This window comes from Odocoileus virginianus, unplaced genomic scaffold (genome assembly GCF_023699985.2).
Source record: "Odocoileus virginianus isolate 20LAN1187 ecotype Illinois unplaced genomic scaffold, Ovbor_1.2 Unplaced_Scaffold_5, whole genome shotgun sequence".
Lineage (NCBI taxonomy): Eukaryota > Metazoa > Chordata > Mammalia > Artiodactyla > Cervidae > Odocoileus > Odocoileus virginianus.
The window spans coordinates 1,371,613-1,395,235 of record NW_027224267.1 but is presented as its reverse complement, the minus strand read 5'-3'; the positions used below and the strand labels follow the sequence as shown (position 1 = coordinate 1,395,235).

Below are 23,623 nucleotides of genomic sequence, written 5' to 3'. Positions count from 1 at the left end.
ATTAGTCAATCACAAAAGGACAAACACTAGACTATTCCACTTACATGAGGTTCCCCCACTCCCCCAATCACGTCTCCCAGCGAGATGCTGGCATCCCGCCCCCGAGGCAAATCTGTCCCAGTGATAAATCAGGTGAGGAAGTAACCTGCTGTGAGCCATACAGTAAAACAGGAGGACCAGGGAGTTCTGGCTGCCCAGTGGTTAGAACTTGGGAGCTTTCACTGCCAGGGCCCAGGCTCAATCTTGGTTCAGATGGGAACTAAGAGCCCATAAGCCAGGAGGCAAAGTGCCCACCCCCCAACTCCACAAAAAAAATAAAATACAATCAATTCATGCAGGGAACATACCCAGACAAAAGGAGAAAGCCTAGACCCAGGCTTGGCGGCATTAAAATGAAGACCCGGAGAGACAGTGCTAACCAAAGGGAGCCCTCTGGGTTCCGTCCGTGTAACACAGGATGATGACACTCGCATAACTAAGTCACTGAGGACATTTTTACATAATGAGGATTTACAGACCTGGATGCCGTTTCCGTTTTGGAGTTGGGTTGGTTTTTTTTTTTGGTTTATATATTTTTGGCATGAGCAGAACTCACCTTGTTCTTTTCCATTACACATAGCAATTCCATTTTCTGCAACACCCTCACCATCTGAACTTGGTCTCTCTGAAGACAGTTTCTGTGAGGATAAAAAGATTAAGTTACTGTACCATGGCCACACTGACCAAGTGATGTATCATGGATCAGTCAAATGTTATCTCAAAAACGAAAGAAAACGTGGGCCACGTTCCAATAATCTGGAGATGGTTAGGGCTCAGCTATAACACAGACTAATCTGGTTGGTTTGCCACAAAAGCTTTAAAAACTTCAAAAGAACAAAGGAAAAACTTACTGAGCTTACAGTAACACATGCTACATCACTTTTTCTTACAAATTATTTTGAAAAAATACTAGGAATACATAAATATTCCCCACACCAAGTCACACCATCCTTACCTGGGTCCATAATCATCTGAGCCAGTGGCTCAAAATGAGTCTCTCATTTGCATGGAGAATTTTATTTTATTTTATATTTAAATTATATTTTATGATACATATAAAATATGTGTACATATACATACACACACAGACTCTTGGATTCTGTTTCTCTAGAAAGCCCTAACTACAAGAGCAGACGGAGCGGAACTGTCCACGGGCGGGGCAGGGGTCAACAGGGAGGCCTCAGGACGCTCCTGGGAGACAGGCCATGGACAGAACACCGCGGGGCAGGAAGCTGGGGCTCTCCACGGAACCGGGATCTTTGCACATACGGGCAAACTGTGGCCATCAGGTGATCATAGTACCAGAGCTTCAGCTTCAGCATCATTCCTTCCAATGAATATTCGGGGTTGACTTCCTTTAGGACTGACTGGTTAGGTCTCCTCGCTGTCCAAGGGACTCTGAAGAGCCATCATCCTTAGGGAAACATCTATTAAAACCTTCATCTGTATTCTTATTGGATTTTTGGTTCTTACGGACTTCTGAGACTCTGTTCTGAATGCAAGTCCTCTCTCAGATGTCGTTTGCACCGGTCTTATCCCAGGCTGTGGGTTGACTTCTGGTTTCCTTCGCACCGTGTGGGCTGAGAGGAAGAGCTGGGATTGTGGGTGGTGGGGGTGTTGTCAGAACACCACTGGGGAGAGAGAGCGGGCAAGGCGGGTTGTAACCTGTCTGTGGGGAATAAACCTCCGCGAAGGAACACTCGGGAAGCACCTACTGTATTCCAGAAGAACACAGAGCTGCCTGCTGTGTCACAGCCAGCGGCCTTGACACCTTAAACCCTGTGACACCTTCACACCCCTTTCCTGCATCTACAGCTAGAAAGAATAAAAACCACGCGGTTGGTGAAACAGTTGAGCCGTGCTTCCTTCCGGGCAGGCAGAGAGGCAGCGGGGGTGCATCGTAATTTTTTTTTTTCTTTTTCCTTTATGTTTTTCAACTAGAAATGCTGATATTCTCAGAGGTGCTGTTAAAAACTTCCAGGAAGGCCTAAAGCAGCCACAAGGTTAATTCCTAGAAAGAAACACGCCCCTTACCTTCTCCAGTTCCACCTTGTGCACCGGGGAGCTTGATGGGGGAGGACACTCCGGCTCGGCGGGCCCGCTGCAGCCGCTGTAGATCTCTCTGACCACCTGTGGCAAGGGCAGAACGGCAGAGATGCTCACACGAGGGTCGAAGCAGAGGCAAGAGGCGCGGCGGGAAAACCCAAGGGTCACAGCCGTCTGGAGTTAAGCTTCGGGAGGCCAGGCATTCTTTTGTTCATTCTCTCACTCATTCATTCTGTCCATGGAGATTCTCCAGGCAACAATACTGGAGTGGGTTGTGGTTTCCTTCTCCTTTGGATCTTCCCCACCCGTGGATCGAACCCAGGTCTCCTGCATTGGCAGGCAGATTCTTTATCACCTGAGTCACCAGGGAAGCCCCACGCATTCACTCATCATTCGCCAAATGTCCAGAGCATCCTGGAAACAACAGAGGTTCTGGGGTACAGAAGGGAATGATGTACGTGAGAGTCCTGCCCTCATGGGGCTTCCACTCCAGTAAAAGTTAGATATCGTGGTAAACAACGAGTATCGCCCGAGAAATGAACGTGATGTCAGACAGTCGCCGGCACTACAAAGAATAGAAGAGGGTCTTTAACGGGAAGGGGTGGCTGATTTAGATCAAGGGAGGTCTTCCTGGGATGATATGTGAGCTGTGAGCTGAGCTAAAAGGCCGGAGGACGTGGCCACGGGAAGAACCGGTGGAAAGGGCTACAGGCAGCGGGAACGAGGCGTGAAGGGTGGACATGAAGAGTTTATGGAAAACCCAGAGAGCTGCGCGGGCAGACAGGCCGGGAGAGCGGCGGGAACCTGGGAGCCACTGCCGAGGCTGATGCTCACGGCTCTAGAGGGGGTACATCTGGGGTGGGGCCGGGGAGACAAAGCAGGACAGAGATTTGGGGAAGATACACGGTCAGGACACGGGATGGAGCCAAAGGAGGGGAGCGGCTACAAGAGCCCAGCTGCAGTGGACACGGAAGCTGGACGCCCACCAGCAGAGCACACTTCCCAGGAGCAGGGAGCGGGAGGGAGGGAGCTGAGAGGGACGGCCCAGCAGAGGCTGCCTGGAGGAGGAGTGTCTGTAAGAGCGGCGGAGAGGCTAGGGCGGCGGGCATGGCTGGAGGGGACCCCTGGGAGGGGCTCTGCAGAGACAGGAGGGGCCTAGGGTCTGGAGAAGCAGGGAAGATGCACTAAGAGTCTGAGAAGGCACCTGCTGACCCATCTGCAAGGCCAGCACATCAGGAGTGGCTGAGTCGCACCTTCTCTGACCTCAGGGTCCTCACGAGCAAAGGAAGGCGTGTCAAGATGACCTGTCTTGTATTTGCAGTTGAATTAAGAGAAAACGTGACCCTGTATGCAAAATGCCTCAGCCAGCACCCTCGTGTGTACCAATATAAGGAAGACACGGTGGCCGCGGTCACCAACGCCGTCATCACTGCCAGCACCCGTGCCGTTCTCGCTGAGAGCTCAGGAAGGGTTCCCAGCTGAAACCCTCAGGAGCGAGGACCACTGTGTGGCACCTACTGCCGAGCGCAGCCACCCCTGCAGCCAACCCCCATCCCTTCCATGCTCCCTGAGCTCCTGCAAGGTGCTCTGACCACCGAGGACACGCAAGAAACAAGATAGACAAGCTCCTGGCCTGGTGCAACTTACACTCCTGTGAATGAGGAGCTAGCAGGCAAAGCTTTCAAAATGTCTTCTATTCCTTTTGGAACTAAGATGCAATCTGAGTTCAACCCAAGTGTCTTCTGAGCAAAAAAAAAAAAAAAAAGAAAAGAAAAACAGCAATGCCAGACTCCCAGCTATCTGTATAGGAACTCTGCAACAGGATCCCAGCAGACACACTCAGATTCCCTTGACTTGCTCTGGGGTTGGGACCGGAGCCAGGAGCTGAGGGAAGGCCGGGACGGCATCTCCAGTCATCCCGCCGCTCAGCTGCTTTATGAAAAAGCAACGGGAGTGAAATCCACACCGGAGACTAAAACAGGAAAAAAGAAAGCGAAGAAACCCAGAGAGCTCGCCACCGTTGCTTCCTTGCTGAGTCTCACGTGTGAAAACCAGCAAAGGTGCACCAAGGGTGACCTGCCCCTCCTGAACTTCTGGCGGGAAGGTTCCCTCAGTTCGGCTGTTTCATGCTAATTTCGCTGCTGTCTTTGCATGGAGTCTTTAGTCCCCCACCTCCTTACGCTTATCACGCCTTCAGCTGACAAGGAACAAGCTCTCTTGATCTAAGGATGAAACTTTTTCTTTCCTCTGGAGAAAGATGACCTGTCTTGTCCTTACGGTTGGATTAAGAGAAAATGTGACCCTGGGTGCTCAGCCAGCGCCTACACGTGTGTTCATACACACTGACGTGACTGCGGTCACCAGTGCTGACATCACTGCAGCAAAGGGCTCCTGTGTCCAACAGGAGCTAGGGCTGAATCCCAACCCATCCCCCACCCCCAGTGGGCTCCAGATGCACGGCAGCGTCACCCTGTGAGCCTCAGCCCCCGACCGAGAGCGTGTGCAAAGCGACGGCCACCACAACAGCTCAGCGACACAGCTGGTGTGCGCTCTTCCTCCATCCGAGTGGTACAGACGTGAACAGGTGTCCATTTGTACACACGCCCTGAGGGTCTCAAGGGTCTCACTTCACACTAAAAGGCTAAGTCCCACAAAACATAACCTGCAGAAATCCATCTCTGGCAAAAGCTTTTATGCAAAACACAGCTGCCTTTTTCTCTTTCTCCTTTTTTCTTTCTTTTTTTCTTTTCCCAAAGGTGGAGGATCTCCACAGTTCCAGTTAGACCTCAGGGGTCTCCCAGCGGAGGTGTGCTCCCCTCTTGGCTGAACAGGACTCATCCTTCTGGGGCAGCCCAGGTCCCCGGTGACCAGGAAGCCCGTTCGGACCCTCCTGCGTGGGACACGGTGCAGCTGTCCCTCCACGGGTACGGGCGGCCACGTGCTGCACTCAGAGCCCGGTCACGGGCATCCTGAACCTGCTGGTCTGCTTCCTCTATTAAAGCCGGCTCATTTTCAAAGAAGGGGCTCCGCCTCACTCAGGCTGGTTTTCCCAATGCCTAGCGTGTAACAGTAACTAAAAAAAGAGTTTGATGAGAGGAACAAAAGAGAAGGGAATGAAGACATAAACTGGACTTGAAATTCTCTATGAGAAAAAAAAAAAAGGTGTGAATGAAAAACGGAAGGCAAGAGATTAGACCATCACAGGAGACAAGTAACGCCTCATGAGTTTCCCCGGGCCTCCATGCAGATTCCTAAAGTCCTCAGGGAGCTGGGAAGCTTTTTAAAAAACAGAAAGAGAGAGCGCATCAACTAGAAGCCACGCCTGCATCGCCAACACCCCAGTCTGGCTAACTCCCTCCCACTCTCTCCCGGTCCCTGGACTGTCCCCTCCGCTCACCCCTGTCCTGTATCAGGTCCTGTGTCTCCATCAAACAGAAGTCTGAGGAACCGAGGACTCTCTGGACCCCTGAAGCCAGGGGTGGTTACTGAGCCATTGAAGGTAACTCATGCAAGCCTTTCCTGATGAAGCCAGCCCCAGAATCTGCAGGCTTACTAATCTGTACACAGATGAACTTCACCTCTTCTCCTCCCATCAATTGCTGCCTTCCTGAACTTAAATTGTCCCCGCGGAGGGAATAGATGGAGGAGGGTTTGGTAGACCAGAGGAGAGCTGGCACACCTGGGGCTCCGTGGGATTATCCGTGGCCTCTCAGCATCATGAAAGGATTTAATAATAGCAATTATTCATCACTATCCTCCCAGGTACAGAGAAAGACCCCGCGGAAAAGATCCATGAGCAGAAGCCAGTCTTTCTTTCCACAGCTTTCATCAAATGGTCGGATTCTTTCAGGTTATATCTTCATCGAACTTTCTGCTCTGGTTACTATGTACTGCCACACTGCCTCTGCAGAGTTAACTCAGAAGTTCTAAATAAAGGGTTTATTGACCTATTTTTTTTAATAGCTGCAAAGGAGGTTTTTATATTAATATACTTCTTTGGAAAGAGCCACGTTCAGAGAGAAGTTCAATAAGTATTTAAGAGAACTGGATCCAAATTCAGAATCACAAATCCTTCAAAAAAAGAAAAACAAATTGTTATATGTTCTGTGGTATTTTTGTTTGCTTTTAACTTGAACCCTCATCTTCAGAAACACAATCTCTGCACATTTTTGTAGGAAACCTGACCACTCCATTTCTGGGAATGTTGGCTCTTGTCTTCTGACTGACCCCTACAAGATGGCTCATGTTTTCAGCATCTGTACACACACACACACACACACACACACACATACACACACACACACACAGAGTTAACTTTGGCAAGAGTTGTTGGTAATGGAAGTTGCAGACCAAAAGGAGAGAAACAGATTTGGCAGCTACCCTTGAAGAAGTTTCTGTCAAGTCATGTCCTGGCCAAACACAGGCCCCGGGCTTCTCATACCTGACAGAGGGGTGTGCATGATGTACTGAAAAGATATTTCATTGCTGCACTGAAGCCATCTTTCAAAATACTGAAAGCCTGGGATGAAAGGTTTAGGACAAATGGGCGAATAGGAGTTTATATTAATAAGGGAACTTGGCATTTGTTTTATAAAGTAATTGAAGTTAGAGAGTTCTAGGAGTTTTTCACACAAGGAATCCTAAGAGGTGATACCAATAAATCATATATTTTAACTGTTTATTACTATTCTAAGGGAGCATTTATATACCTTTTCCATGCTAGCTGTTTGATCATTCTGATCAGTATTACTTCCATTTGACAGATAAATGGGAAAGTTGCATGACCAAAAATATCATAATGAGTTAAAGGCATTCTTAGAATACACTCCAGATTTCCAGACTTTCCATTCACTCTTCTGTCATTCTAACAGGCTGTCATCAAGATTAATAAGCATTGTTCCTTGTATGGCAGTTCTTTTAAGGAAAAAACATCTGCTTCAAGCACAAAGATGTGGCCTTAACAAGGAGAAATTAAAAACCAGGATGACAGCACTGACTTTTTACACATTAAAAACACGATTTCAAAGTTTTTAATCATTTAGAAAAACGGAGAACCATGCTGGAACCCACATGATAGCTGACTTCAAGGCTGTCTCTAAAGATGCAACAACCCAGACACTGTGGCACTGACGTGGATGTTCAAACAGACTCTGGGAACAGAGCACGGAGCCCAGGGAAGGGCTCACACACAGCACGATCAGCTCACTTCCAATCGTGGAAACTGGTATTTCAGTGGCTCTAAAACAACTGACTATGCAGACGTAAGAAAATGAATCTTGACTCCCACATCGCATCCTGTACATGAGAACCAAAATGTATGGATCAGAGACCTAAATGCACGGTGCCAGAAACTTCTGGGAGAAAACACAGGTTCTGTCTTGATGACCTGGAATATGCTAACACTTGGGGGGCAGGATGCAAAATGTACCGACTCTACCAGTAACAAAAGGATTCCCCAGGTGACTCGTGGTAAAGAATCCACCTGCCAATGCAGGAGATGCAAGAGATGCAGGTTCAATTCCTGGGTAGGGAAGGAAATGGCAACCTACTCCAGTATTCTTGCCTGGGAGATCCCACGGACAGAGGAGTCAGGCAGGTTACAGTTGGACAAAGAGTCGGACACGACTTAGCAAATAAACAACAAACAACAATAGAAGCAAAGACCTGATATTCTGGATTTCAGATTTAACAAGTTCTGTTCATCACAAAGGTACCGTTAGGGAAGATTATTAACCTACAGATTAATCAGAGAGTAATTCTTTTAGCAAGAAACACTAGAAGAGGGACATTTCAGGTTTTAACTCCCAGTAAATATAACCATTTAAATTCTGTAAGTAACAAAGAACACAGCCTCAAAAATATTAAGCAAAAACCGAAGGAAATAATAAAGACAAATAGATAAATTCCTAATCAAAGTAGTAGATATTCCCACATCTCTCCCTTGGAGTAACTGATAAAATAAATAAATTAGTAAGGATATGGAAGATCTTCACATGACAATGCATGACCGTGGTTGAATAGCCATCTATAGAAGAGTACACCCAGCAAATGTATAATACACACCCCTTACACGTAGACACAGAACGTATACCAAAACTGACTACATGTTGGGCGATGAGTCAAGTCTACAAGACGTCTGCTTTGTGAATCCATATAAAGTTCTGTGGCTAGAGTGGAATTAAACTAGAAATTTAAAAGAATCAGATAAATTTTTTTAAAAAAATCACTAAATACTTGGAAACTCAGCAATATCTTCCCAAATAAACCATTTATTAGCTTTAAATATATATATATATATATATGCAAAAGGCTAAAAATTATCTAAGTATACAATTCAAGAAACTGGGATAACTGTAGACAAGTAAGTGAAAACAAAGTGAAAGAAGAGAACTTAATAAAATAGAAAGCAACAGTATCATAGAGAAAAACCAACGGTGGAAAAACTGGGGGTTTTCTGAAAGAACTAATAACATGGATAAACTTCTGGCAAGACCAGGGTCCTGACCTTTGTTGCCACAAAGAAATGCAGAGAGGCCGCCACTCTCACCTTGACAAAACAGTGTGGATGATGTTTTCTAAAAAAATTTGTAGCATTTTTTTAACTCATTAAAGCATTGAGGATACAAAGAAGCTTAAGTGAGCTAAGTTCTCAAAAGTGGAGAGTCCTTCTTAAGAAGGAAGTGACCCCAGCTGCCTCACAAAGGGCAGAACAGCAGGAGGAAGGGACCCATCACAGAGGGGTGGAGGAGGGACCAGAAAATTTCGAGCAGCCACAGGACAGAGTGAAGTGAAAGTCACTCAGTCGTGTCCGACTCTTTGCGACCCCATGGACTATACAGCCCATGGGATTCTCCAGGCCAGAATACTGGAGTGGGTTGCCATGCCCTCCTCCAGGGGATCCTCCCAACCCAGGGACTGAACCCAGGTCTCTTGCACTGCAGGTGGATTCTTTACCAGCTGAGCCACCGGGAAGCGCAAGCAGCCACATGAAGGCTGGCATGACCGTTTAAACCTCAAGGAGACGCAGTGACGGAACGAGTCTGTACCCACCTGCCACTTCCTTCCCTTGCTTCTGTACTGAGTGTGTAAGAACAGCCGGGAAGGCTAGGGCCAAAGAAGCTGAGTTCAGGTTGTCCCCCGAGACACACGGGACTTTGGCCAAGTGCAAGGCAGCTGCTCCAGAGCAGCAGTGAGGACGAGCCCCTCCTCCAGGGAGACCTGGGCTTTCCCAGAGTACAGGGCAGCCAACCGGCAAAAGCTAGAGACACACCAGGACAGCAAGATTTCTCCCAAGGCATGGGAAGCCAGAGACACAACTGCGGACAGAGGAGACGCCAGCAAACCAAAGCGCTGGCCTTCAGCAAGCCAAACAGGGAAACAAGGTGGTACGGAAAACCGCCGTGTGTTTGAGGCACACACAGAGCTCCAGGCTCCCACGGCAGCTCAGAACCTGAGCACACTGATGGAAAATTCCAGATCCAGCCCTGAAAACATGTGACAACAGTAGCAGAGTGAGTCAGAGTAAAGCTGCAGCCCAGCCCAGCCCAGATCTGCCTCAACTGCAGGTGAGGCTGGGGCAGCCCCCCAGGAGCAGCAAACAGGAGAAGGCACACGCCCTTCTCTGCAGGAAATAGTATCTACTTCCGGCTCTACTGTTCTTTGGAGAAGGTAGTGGCAGCCCACTTCCCTGAGTGGGGAAGATCCCCTGCAGGAGGGCATGGCAACCCACTCCCAGTGTTCTTGCCTGGAGAATCCCAGGGACGGGGGAGCCTGGTGGGCTGCCGTCTATGGGGTCGCACAGAGTCGGACACGACTGAAGCAACTTAGCAGCAGCAGCAGCCCTCTTCTTTTGCCCTCAGTCTTTCCCAGCATCAGCGTCTTTTCCAATGAGTCAGCTGTTCACATCAACAGAGACTTTAAAAAATGACAAATAAAATAAAAAGTTGGAAAATGTAGCAAAAAAAAAAAATGAAAAAAAGAAGTCTTTGTGTTCACCCAGGATCTCCCTTTTCTTTATTTCTTTTTGAAGTAGGGCTTCCATGTAGTGTCATCATTTCCCTTCGCTCTAAAGAAATTACTAAAATAAAATTATTTCTAATAGAGCAGACCATCCTGAAATAACTCCTTTCAGCTTTGACTGGAAATGTCTTTATTTCATGTTAACTCTTTGTGAGAAGTTAGCCACCACTTGTATCAATTGTACCTTTGAATGGAATATGTCATTTTTTTCTGTGACTTCAAGATTTGTTTAGTATTCGCTTTTTACCAGTTGATGGTGATGTGTCTGGGTGCAGCTCTATAGGTTTTTATCTTTCTCCGTGTTTGAGCTTCTTTGCTGTTGTTCTTGTGGGTTGCTGTCTTTCAACAGTTTTGCACTGTTTGTGGCTATATCTCTTAGGTATTTTTCTGCCTCATTTTTTTCTCTCTTTTTGTATGTGTTAGGTCACTTGGAGTATCCCGTGGATTTTTGGGTACTCTGTCCTATTCTCTTCATTCTCGCATGTATTCAGTTCGGGTGGATGTTTAGACTGACCTCTCCTCAAGTTTACTGGTCCTTTCCTCTTCTGTGTCTAGTGTGCTTTGAAGTCCATCTAATGAATTATTCTTTTTTCATTTCTAGCATTTTTCTTTACTAAAAAAATAGTTTCCGTCTTTCTCCTGAAAGTCCCTATCTCTTCACGTATGTTGTATACCTTTCTCATGATCTCTTTTGACTTCCTATCACAGGTATTTTAAAATCTCTTGTAAGCAGCAGCAGCAGCTACTGTTCTTTTACACAAAGCACATGAAATAGGATGTAAACTCACGAGACAAATTCCATACGAGTGGCCCTAGAGATGAGTCAAACATTAAAACTACCAGAACAGGGCATCAGAGGATGAGATGGTTGGATGGCATCACCGATTCAGTGGACATGAACTTGGGCAAACTCCAGGAGATGGTGAGGGACAGGGAGGCCTGGTGTGCTGCAGTCCATGGGGTCACAAAGAGCTGGGTATGACACAGAGACTGAACAACAACAAATGAATTTCTTACAGTATTGCTTCTGTTGCTTGTTTGGATATTTGACTGAAAGGCATGTGGGATCTTAGCTTCCTGACCAGGGATCGAACCCACAGCCATTGCACTAGAAGATAAAGTCTTAACCACTGGACTAACCAGGAAGTCCTGAAAGACCTTCATTAAAGGACAAACAGGCTGGGGTTCTCTGAGCTGAAGTATACAGCAAACCAATTTGTGATTCTCCTTGAGAACTCTGGTAAAACCACAATATTCTCAGAGCACATTAAATCATGGTGAAAACTCTTCTCAACTATATTCCTCCAAAGCAGCCTGAGATCAGGAGATGCTGTAAGAACAGGACAATGCTGCCCAGCAGGGAGTGGGGGGAAAGAGCAAGAAAAGGATGGATGAAATTTATACCAAAGTCAGCACTAGAACTCTCACAGATTCTCATCAGAAAAGGGCAGTGGTGTCTACAGTGCAGACAACTTCCTCTGAACATTCTTTTTGGGGACTTCCCTGGTGGTCCAGTGGCTAAGACTTCACGCTCCCAACAGGGGAGCCTGGGTTCCATCCTGGGTCAGGGAACTAGATTCCACATGCCACAGTAAGAGTTCACATGCCACAACTAAAAAAAGATCTTGCACGCTGCAACCAAGAACCAGAGTAGGCAAATTAAAAAAAAAAATTATCTTTGGTATAAACTATTTAAGGATTGTTTGGGATGTTTATTAGTTTATTTTGCAATAGGGGATGTGGCAGATAATTGGCACACAGTGTCTTGTCTGAGGGCACACGGGAGGACAGAGCTTCCCGGTCTCGCTGCAGGTCTGGACAAAGGAGGGCAGGAAGAAGGGAGGCGGATGCTTGTCGCTCTGGTCCCTGAAAACATCCTCTGTCATCCTGACTTCCAAACGGACGCCAGCAGGAGCTTGTGAATTGATTAACACCACCAACCACAGCAGCTCGCACGTACCTGTAGAAGGGAATGGCAACCCACTCCAGTGTTCTTGCCTGGAGAATTCTGTGGACAGAGGCTATAGTCCATGGGGTCACAAAGAGTCAGACTAACACTTTCATTTTCATATGGCTGTATCCTCAACACAACTCCAAAAGGAAATACTTCTGTCCACCCCTCTCATTTCATAGATGAGAAAACTCTATGTTTTGAGAAGTCAAGTAGCTCATCTGAGACATTGAGCAAGAGGCTTCTGAAGCTGAGATCACAACTCCGGGTCGGGCTCCAGTCTGCCCTCTAGTGACACTCTCTCTCCGCAGGACTAGCTCACCCCCTTCTCCCTCCTGCCTTTTTTATATTTATTATGATGAATTTCAGAGGCAATTATAAGAACCAAAGAAAACATTAGTGAAAATGGCTATGGAATGCTATTTACCTTCACAGCCTACCTGACTGAGAGCTTACTTGTGCTCTCAAACCCTGCTTCTTCCGTGAGAACTTCTATCCAAGTGGAAATTAGCAGGCTGAGCTAGAACCGTGACTACCAAACCTGGCTTGGCCTCTGGAATCGGGAGTTTCCTTAAAAAGAGATTTCTGAGCAGGATATCTATAAAGAGGCCCAAGGATATAAACAGACAGTTCACAGAAACAGTAACACAGCCGTAGGCTCCTAAACTCTATGAAAAGATGCTCAATGCCACTCATAAGATGATAAATGCAGATTAAAGCTAGATGAGATATCGTTTTCTCCTCCCAGGCTGGCAAACATTCAAAGGCTGGGAACATACTCTGCTAGCAAGACAGCGGGGAAAGAGGCACGCACATACTGCTGATGGGAAGCCGAACCGGTAAACCTCCCATGAAGAGTGATTTATCTGTATCTCAAAATTACAAACCCTTGTAACTTTCATACAAATAATTACTCTCTTTGGAAATTTATCCTACAGACTAGCAAAAGTGTGAGATGCTGTGGACATAGGACAAATATTACATAACTCTGTCACATCAAAAGATGACAACAATCCAATATCCATAAATAGGAGGCAGATTTTTTTTAAAGCATATTCTGTTCATCATAAAGTGATATGCTATGTAGTGTAAGAGAGAAAAAAGGAAGTGTTCTATTCTTTAATTTGGAAAAAAAAATCTCCAAATTACTCTATTTGGGGGGGGGAATCAACACGCAGAATACACCCTTTTGATGAGGGTGCGAGGATGGGTATTGAAATCTGCATTTCTATTTGCTTGCATACGTAAAAGAAAAAAGGACACACACAAAATGATTCCTCTCACACATCGCTGGAGGAAGCTCAGTTATACAAAGGACCCTGGAAAACAATCTGTCAAGCTCTAGGAATAGTGAAGATGTGCACATACCAAACTCAGCAATTCCAGTATATGGTCTCCATCCTGGAGAAACCAGGACACCCAGACCAGGCGACATGCGTGAGAACACGCACGAACACAGTCCAGGATAGCATGACACGCGTGAGAACATGCACGGTTCAAGAGAGTGAGGGTGTGCAAACAAACAGACGAGTGAAGCAAGCTGGCTGAAAGACACGTGCAGGTTGAAGTCATTTACACAGAAATTTTAAACATGAAAAATAATATTGTCCCTTGTTTATGAGTATATACATGTGTAAGTAAAAAGTATTTCTAAAGCATACCTAGATAATAATACTAAAACCCCAATTCTAGATAAAAGTTATCTTGGAAGAGAGAGAGAGAATTAATAGAGGAGGCATGTTTCAAGTATACCTTGTGGCTTTGGGGATCTTAAAAAGGGTAAAAGACATAAACTAAAAAGAAAAAAAAACATTCTTAGGTACCAAATCATTAGAAATCTCTGTTTTAAATTCCAGATGATTCTGAAAAGGCAGCCAATCGAAAGACAATATCTGGATGAAACTAAACTAAAACATCCCATATCTCTACTGGTTTTTAAAAATTAAAATTTTATATCTGATTAAAACTAGTTTTGCCATCTGACTTCCATTTCTAATCAAGACTTCTTAGGTTCCTGTATTATAATATGCAATGGGAGTGAAGCACAAACATTAAATGGAGTAATTAAGGTAAACTCTTTAGAAAAAGGTAATTTACCAGGTATTTACTTCTTTTTAAAGAAATACGAGCAAATGCTAAAAAGTTCTTGCAATTCAACTTCCACTGACAGGTCACCACTCTGAGATTGGCTAAGTACCACTGAACTGTATTTCATATCTGCTGAAACAGATGTAAGATTGTTTCACTCCATCAGCACCTGACTTCCTGAAAAAGTTTTGTCTTCAGTTGCATGTTTGTGAGCAGCATGGTCAGGTCAATATTATTTCCTGATGAAATAGCAAAACCCAGTGAACTCTACATGATTTCACATCAGACCAGTGTAACTAAGAAGGTACCTACGACACAGTGCGTGCTAAATAGTCAACAAACTGTGAGAACAGAGAGAAGAGAGAAGAAAGCTTAGGTTTCAGAGCATCCTTTCTCGGTTCACCCCTAAGAAACAGGTAAACACAAAGATGCAGAAGCCCAGATACAGGTAACCAGGTGAAGAAAAGAGAATCATAAATAAGGCTCTTCATCTATTTCCTCATTCTTTCCCTCCTTATTGAAGGAATGGTGCTAAGGACCTGGAAGTAAGGAATAAAAAGAGAAAATGGCAAATTGTCAGATGGCCCAGCAGAATGAAGATGAAAATGAAGACAGGAAATTCTGAGGTCTACTCCTGGCTCCACCACAGGTTGACTGGTATGCCATTGTGTCTACCCAGGACTCAGTACCTCACCTGTAAAATGAAATGGCCAATAGTAACAACTTTTTCGGGCAGCTTTGTTGACGATGGAAAAGTACTTTGGTAACAGCAGGGGTTGACACGTGACATATTAGGTTCTGTGTCTGGAAGGCTAAGCAAACTCAGCAGCCGGAACTCTCGATCACAGGACTCCCATTAAAAAAAACAAATGCTCTGCTCCATCTCCCAAATTACAGACATGCGAAAAGCCACATCTATGTGCTCCGCCCAACAGAAATGATCACTGTTGTCAGTGCAGAGTCTGGCCCTATGCTTTTCCAGGGGAGGAGGGGGAAGCGGGGCTCTGGTTTAAAGGACACTGGCATCTTGTCATAAGAACCATCATTATAGAACGTCTGGTCAGGCTCTCCCACTCCATCCCATTGCCAAGTACAATCAGGCAATGATGGACTAGAGGTGTGGACCAATCCTCCTGATGAAGACAATCGGGAAAGCAAGATGAAATACACACAGCATCTTCCTAAAAGCAGACAACAGCTCTTCTCATAGTGTGGAATCACCCGGCCGTGTCCAGAAGTAGATGGGAATACGGAGAGGCAGGCCAGGAGCTAGACTGCCTTTCCTACTCCCCGGAGGGGGAGGCTGAGGGGCCAGTTAGCACTCTGACAGCTCTGGAGGAATGGGAACCAAAAGTTGGGGCTTAGGGCACAGAAAAGACAAGGTCCCTGGCAAAACTCCCACACTTTTGTCGTTCAGTTGTTAAGTCATGTCCAACTCTTTTGTGACCCCATGGACTGTCAGGCTCCTCTGTCTTGGTATTTCTTAGGCAAGAATACTGGAGTGAACTGCCATTTCCTTCTCCAGCAGATCTTCCCAACCCAGGGATCAAACCCGCGTCTCTTGCATTGGCAGGTGGATTCTTTACCACCGAGTCACCTGGGAAGCCCTACCTTTAAGAGTAGGACCCCAAGATTAGGAGCTGGAGTAAGACTAAAATAAATATAAGCCTGCCCTTTAATGGACTGTGGCCTCACTCCAGGTCATCTGGAGGGCTCTGAAAAACCTCAAGTTCTGAAATTAAACTGATTTTGGAGACCTAGTGCCTACCAAAGCTTGTACCATAGGCAAATGAAAACGCTCTCTGAAAAATGAAGCCGTTGAGCTAAGAATCAAATTATTTCTAGAGGGACAACTGGATGCCACAAGAAAAAGAATGAGACTAAACCCCTGCTTCACACTGTAACCAAAGATGCAATCAGAGTGGATCACAGACTAAATTTAAAAGCTAACACTATGAAACTATCAGAAGAAAATATAGTTATAAATCTTTCAGGCCTTGGATTAAAAACTGGTTTCTTAGAAAAGACACAAAAAGCAATAAAAAGGAATGACAGACTGATACAGATACAATGTGGATGGATCTAAAAACATTATGCTATGTAAAAGAAGACAGTCACAAAAGGATACATATTGCATGAGTGTGTTTACAGGAAATGCTGAGAAAAGGCAAATCTATAGGGACAGAGAGCAGATGAGTAGTTGGCTGGGGCTGGGGCTAGAACTGGTGGAAGGGACTGCTAACACAGTAAAGACAGTGTTTCTCTTTGGGCTGGTGAAAACATTCTGAAATTAGATTATGTTGATAGTTGCACAACTCTATGAATCAACTGAAAACCAATGAATCATACTTTAAAAGGATGAACTGTAGGATATTTGAATTATACTTCAGAAGAGCTGACATCAAAATGTACTATAATAATTTTTTTTCCAAACGTTAATATAATGACCAGCACGATCATCAGATAGCCTGGCAAGAAGACAAAATGACACACACAAGAAAAGGAACCATAGGTTACAGACCCAGGTCCAAACTCAATCGAAACCACAGTCAAAAGAAGCATGCCTGTTATGTGCTTGTTATGGACAGAAAAGCCAAACAAAAACTCCTAAAAGGAAACAACTAGAAATTCCAGAATTGAAAACTACCATAGACAAAATAAAGAACCCAGTGAAAAAGAGCAAACTTATTAGCAGATTAGATACAGCTAAAGACAGAAACAGTGATCTGGAAAGAAACAAGAAGAAAAGTAACGAACCTAAAGGGGGAAAATAAGGATGAGAAACAAAAAGAGAAGATAAAAGTAGAAAATAGTGAAAAAGTCTAACATATATTTAAATTATTTGGGAGAGGGAAGGGAATGGGGCAGTTATATTTTAAGGGAAATGGATGAAAACTTTTTCCAAAACTTAGAAAAAACTTAAATCCACAGATTTAAAAGGCCCAGGGAAACTGAGCAGGAAAAAAAAAAAAAACTACATCCAGACACGATGGGCTTCCCTGGTGGCTCAGATGGTAAAGAATCTGCTGCTGCAACGCAGGAGACCCAGGTTCAATCCCCTGGAGAAGGAAATGGCAACCCACTCCTGTATTCTTGCCTAGAGAATTCCATGGACAGAGGAGCCTGGCAGGCTATAGTCCATGGGGTCACAAGAGTCAGATACAACTGAGCAACTAACACTTCACTTTGGACATGACAAAGCAAAACAATAAAATCAAACCAAAAGAGAAAGTTACTAGAAGTAGATTGCAAACAGGAGGCAGAATGCCTTCTTGAAGACAAAATTTAAGATTAACCTCAAAGTAATCAGAATATTCAAGACATCAAAGACACAACTATTCAGGTCAATCCACTATTCGCCTGAGCTTGCATTTAAAAAAATGCACATTAAATAAAAAACAGATCTCAGGAAGAGGTCTGGGAAAGAAACTGGCTCAGAAACAAAAGCAACAAGTTACCTTCAGCCATTGCTCAGCCTGCTCCTTACTCTGGACGGCAAGAACAAGTGGGTCTGTGCCCTGCTGGGTGATTTTCAGTTCATGCTTCTTCTTTTTGCTGTCTTTCGGGATGTATGTAATGTTGCAACCTTGGAGCGGCAGTTCCATCTGGGGCTGCTGATCCTTGGAACTTTTGTAGCACTGTGATGGACAGGAGAAATCAGAGTGAGGGTGTAAGGAAGTCCCTTACAACGGATAAAACTACAGCAGTGAAAACAGCACTGGGGAAGCACCTGGAGGTCCAACTGAAGAGCAGAGATACTCAGAAACTGAAGTCCCTGAAGATCCTGGGACTCACACACAAAGCCCCGCTGTACACCCACACCTCACCTCTGTGTGCGTGCAAACACACTTGCTCATAACTCAGCAGAGTCAGCCAGCACCAGGACGTGACTCAGCAGGGAAATCAAGTCCTGATGGATCTTATGTTCTAGTGGAGCTTCCTCTATAGGTGACATGAATATATTAGATTTGCTCCAATGTGGGCACACAGCACCTTGGATACACCACAATTTTTGTTGTTTCATGTCTACCTATCTCATCCCTACTCTATTTCTGAAACACAGATGAATCATTTTATGAAGAGTATACATATCAGCATATAATAGATAGAAATGTCTGCCAAGCTGTGCTTTCTAGTTGAGTGCAGGGTCCAAGGGAGGGCACTGAAGGGGTCTGGGCACATCTCAGTGTCCACCAGCGAGCTGCTGGGAGCAGAAACAAATGGGTTCTGCAAAGAAACTCAAAGAAGCTAGTCATGGTGGCGCCCGTGGGAAGACACACTGGGGGCCGTTAAGGGAAAAGGCTGCTGTTTTGTTTTCCATTTACAGCTTTCTGTTCTGTGAGACTTAGACAGCACTTGCTTTTCTCACTGTTAACTTTTTTTTTTTTTTTCAGTGTCAACAGGAGTAATCTGGGCAGTTGGATTATAGGTCAGTTTTGAAAGAAACAAAGTTTCATAATAAAACTTTGATTCTGCATTTCATCAAAGACAGTGGCTTTGCATGGCTTTCCATTCATCCCTTCTTAAATATTTATAGCTACTCTAAATGGCATCATCATCCCAGTTTGGAAGATGGGAAACCTGTTAAGTGATGGGAGAAGCAGATGAGGAGTGAGGGAAGGAAGAGGCAGGAAGGGAAGGGGCTGGGGCAGAGATGGACTCGGCACCTCTGACAACTGCTGACTGTACCCCGACTACAGGCTTCCCACAGCGTGCTCTAAAACTTCTTTTGTATGAGAAGTGAAGTGAAAGTCGCTCAGTCGTGTCTGACTCTGTGACTCCATGGACTATACACACAGTCCCTGGAATTCTCCAGGCCAGAATACAGGAGTGGGTGGCCTTTCCCTTTTCCAGGGAATCTTTTCAACCCAGAGATCGAACCCAGGTCTCCTGCATTGCAGACAGATTCTTTACCAGCTAAGCCACTAGGCAAGTCCTTTACACAAAAGCCAACTGTGTATTTTTAAAACATTTATATAACATATCCACATCTTGCAGCCATTATGTCAGTTTGTAAATACGGACCATATTAATTTTTTTAATCTTTTTTTTTCTTTCATTCTTTACTTTAAAATTCCCCCGTGGCATCATCATTTTTTGGCATAGTCTAAATTTGGGAGAAATTCAGGCCACACATGTGGAAAAAAACGTACTCTCACTGCTTAAAAAAAGTGTTTTTTTGAACAAAACCATGAATCAAAAAACATACTATGTCCTAAGAATCTAGTAAAATAAGATTCCCATAATTCACAGATGAGATTGTTTTTTTAAAAGGGAGGTCATCTGCTTCACTGAAAAGTGAGATACAGAATCATATATCTTCATGTGTTCTGTTTTAATGATAGAATCTTGAGTGATTTTTGTTCCCCAAGGTTCATTTGAAGGAAAAACAAAATACAAAAACACAGTCTAACATTCTTAATTCCAACAACCAACCGTGATTTCTGAAGCTGGGAAGGAAGGAGGGAGGAGGGACAGAGGATGCGTCTCAAAGGCCCTGGCTTCCCCTCTAGGCTCCCCGGCGGCCTGGCGCCGGCAGCAAAGGGTGTGCGTCCTCCACCCCCACTCCGCTGCTACTTACTCTTTCTATTCTGCCTCCCCGAGTTACAAAAACAGAAAAGAGAGTCAGCCTTTAGCTTTCCAAAAGAATTTCCTTTCCCGGGCACCGTCCCCCAGACCTCGCCTGGCCTGCCCATCCGCCTTCGATGACCTGGCTTTGAGGAATTCACTGACTCACTACAAATGAGAAAATCCATCCTGCGACGTCTGGCAAGCCCCAGCAGCGTGCATTTCACTGACACGAGCCGCAGACGCTGGCCCAAGGCGGGGATGGTTTTGCCCGCTGAGTGCTTAGAGAGCTGGCGAGAAAAGGGCGTTAAAACCACGGGAGCCTCAGCCAGGCTTGCCGATGGCAGGGCTCAGGCCAGCGTGAAACCGCCCCGCCTGTGTCCACCAGTGGGAACGTCGCCCAGGGACAGCTTCCACCTGGTTAGATGGCCCACTGCGTCTCACCGACTCTACACAACAGAACCGAGTGGCGAGGCTTTACCAGCAATTTTGTGTCTTTGATGACGCAGAGTAACTTGGTCCACTGCCCGAAGCGCTTCTTCCTCAGCAGGAAGGCACAGATCTTGGCGTCCTTCACCAGGTCCATGGAGGCTTCCTCCGAAGGCCACTGGTGCCGCGTCTTCTTCCCCTTCCCATCCTCCTCCTCCTCATCATATGATTCGTAAGAGCTACTCATCGCATCCGAGTCATAATCTGTCAAAGATGAGAAAGAAAGGTGAGCAAAAACCTAGTTGCAAAAACCTTATCTTGAGGACGACCTGTGGGCTCCATTATTTTATTAGTAAGTGAGGAGGGGGTTCCTGCTTTCAGGGTACTTGGAAAACATCAACTGGCAAAATTGGGGGAAAAATAACTCAGACTTGGGTAGTAGAAACTCAATAAAGAGTTTTCAAATGAAGTGACTAAGAATTCTGCATTTATAAAAACCAATACGGCACCTGAAGGCCCCACACTGTTAAATCCTCCCAACGTTCTTGCTGGGTGCCATGACCCCTACTCAACAATAGGTTTTGCCAAAGGAAACCCCCACCCACACCTTGATGTGAAAGTTCTTTCAGGACTTCCCTGGTGGTCCAGTGATTAAGGATTCACCTTCCCAATGCAGGAAACCTGAGTTGATCCCTGGTTGGGGAACTAGGATCCCACATGCTGAGAGGCAAGCAAGCCCGTGCATCACAACTACTGAGCCTATGCAATCCGGCACCTTTTACTTGGGAGTCCGTGCACAGAGACCAAAGACTAATGAAGCCAAATAAATAAGTTCTTTCAAGTCTGCAGTGCCTTTCTCCCTCCTGGCATCACCACATGCACCAACCCTTCTTAAGGTTCAAGATCCAGACCCAGACCACCCCTCTCAGTCATGCCATCCTGGGGATTGTCCACACGCGCCCTCCCTACCCTGCAGCGCATCAACACTTATATACCGGGGTGTCTGCAGGGTCCGCACTGGAGCCCGTGTTCCCTTCCTCGGGGTCTGTATACATGCTGCTCTCACCCAGGCTCCCTGCTGATCCCACTCCATCTCCTCCCCTTGCCTGGATATATGCTCATCACTGAGGATTTAACTCAGAGCACCTACTGCATGAAGTGCTCCCCTGGATCACCAGCACTGATGGCTGCAGACTGAACTGGGTGCCCCCCACATTCATGTGTTGAAGCTACAACCCCAGTGGACTTTTAGGAGGTAATTATGCATAAGTGAGGTTATGTGAGTGGGTCCGAATCCACCGAGAAGAGGAGGAAGAGGGAGGCCTGGAGCTCTCTCTCCCTGCCACGTGAGGACATGGGGAGTAGGCGGTGTGTGTACGCCAGGAAGACAGCGCTCACCACAAGCTGAGCACGTTGGAGCCCTGATCTTGGACTTCAAGCCTACTCAACTCGGAGAAAATAAAAAGCATCATTTTGCGACCTAGTGGATGATGTTTTGTTACGGCAGCCTGAGCTCAGATGCAGGTGAGACGACCCTCCCCTCGGCTTCCACACCACTCAGCACATAACTTAACCACTGTGTTGTCATGCCTGTCTGTCTGTCCCACATAAAGCTGTCAGTCCCCTGCAGGAAGGGAGACTGCCTTGCTGGATGTGACTGTCCCACGCTTCGCAGAGGACCTGGCACAGAGCAAGTGACACGTTTGCGTAGAAGGGAGAACTGCTATTTGTTGTTCAGTCACTCAGCTGTGTCCGACTCTTTGCAACCCCGTGGACTGTAGCACGCCAGACTCCTCTGTCCCTTCACCGTCTCCCAGAGGTGGCTCAAGCTCATGTCCATTGAGGCGATGCTGCCATCATCATCCGGAGAACTGTTAGCTCAACTTAAATGCAAAGCCCTCAGAAGAATGGCTGGCATATTAAAAGTGATGAATCAACACGAGTGACTGTCTGATCTTGATCGCTTCAGCCCGGCTGGATCAAAAGGTCCTGGAGGCAGTGTCTGATTCACCTCAGCATTGCCTCAACTCCAGACACATCTGGAATACATTTGCTTTTCATAATACATGTGAGGAGTGAACACCTCAATGAGGAATGAAGGATAGATAAGGAGAATCTGTGGCTGAAGCAATTGGATGCACAAGAACTGGCCTACCTTCTACAGAACAGAACTCACTGGAAGCTGTACTGTAACTATAATCAGCAGACACGTGTGTATGTTAACTTCCTTGCAAAGAATTATTTAACAAGGGGGGTGGGGAATAGAGAGGTTGATGGTTTACCTTTTAAATCCTAATAAACAAGTCAGGAGAGGATTTTATGGAAGAGACCAGGGTGACTAGTCTAGACTAGGGTAACTGACCCCAGAGGTAACTCTGCCAATGGCAGGGAGAGTGGGCTGAAGCTGGGCGACGTTGAGAGGCGTCTGCCGTGATGGTGGGAAGGATGCTGTGCCAAGCGATGTGTGGGGGTGGGGGGTTCGAGCGCCTGAAGGATGTAGGTTACAGACCACCGTGGAGAGAAGAGTCCAGGCTTCCCTCCCGTGCTGCTTGAGTCAAGGCCTCTCTCCTCCTCTATACACCTTCCCCCACAGCAACACACACACGTGTGCAGGCACACACTCACCCCCCCCCACACGCCAGCATCTACATCTACCCAACACCCCCTGTTCGCATGGCAGCCGCGGTGGCCGTTTAAATTCAAATTCTAACAAAAGTTAAATAAAACCATCTCCAGATCCACACTTCAAGAACTCAGGCAGGCAGGCGATCAAAGAGCAGTGCACACAGCACACGGAGAAGACGGAACAAAGCCACTGACCCCCACGCTGAGGAGACGGTGCCAGCCAGACGGGAGAGCCTAGAAGAAGGAACACGGTTTGCAAAAGCCGTGAGAAGTATAAAACACGGTACCAACAGCCCCGAGCCTTCTGGTTTTCAACAGTATTTGTCACTGTCACCGAAGCCAAGTCAGGGGCGACCCTGGCCGGGGGGAGGCTGTCAAGAGGAAGGAGGGGGTTTCCGGGGCTGGCAGAGCTCTCTTCTTGACCGGGTGGTAACACGTAGATGTGCCATTTTACGGAAAGTCATTAAGTGTATATTCATATTTTATGCACTTTTTGATAAACATATTTTATAATAAAGGTTTTTTTTTTTTTTTAGTTTACTGTGGCTGGAACATAGGGCCCAGGGAAGAAAGCATGAACCTGTGAAAGATCACGAGCTACTCCGAGGGCCAAGGTTTGCTGACAGATTTCAGCCGGGCAGTGGATCAAGTCCTATTTTATCCTAGAAAGACCATGCTCATAGCCGCCTGGGGGGTCATGAACCCCTCAGCGCTTAACTCACTTTCTAGAACATCAAATTCACTAAACACTGAGTGAACCAATGAACAAAAGAATGAATGACTAAATCAGCCAGTGATGGGAAAATTTCATTTCATTCACACAAGAAATGTTCAATGAGCACTTCCAGTATGTCAGGC

General features: G+C 46.0%; 1 protein-coding gene across 3 annotated transcripts in view; it reads right to left on the bottom strand.

Annotated features, from left to right (window-relative positions):
• Positions 1–23,623, bottom strand: part of AFAP1 (actin filament associated protein 1) — a 148,714-nt gene that overhangs the window by 49,555 nt on the left and 75,536 nt on the right. For all 3 annotated transcript variants that reach the window (XM_070462507.1, XM_070462509.1, XM_070462508.1), the window contains 4 exons: positions 20,193–20,404; positions 17,602–17,781; positions 2,074–2,169; positions 596–677 (listed from right to left, as the gene is read on the bottom strand). In XM_070462507.1, coding sequence (XP_070318608.1) covers positions 596–677; positions 2,074–2,169; positions 17,602–17,781; positions 20,193–20,404 — 570 coding nt within the window. The remainder of the gene's footprint in view (positions 1–595; positions 678–2,073; positions 2,170–17,601; positions 17,782–20,192; positions 20,405–23,623) is intronic.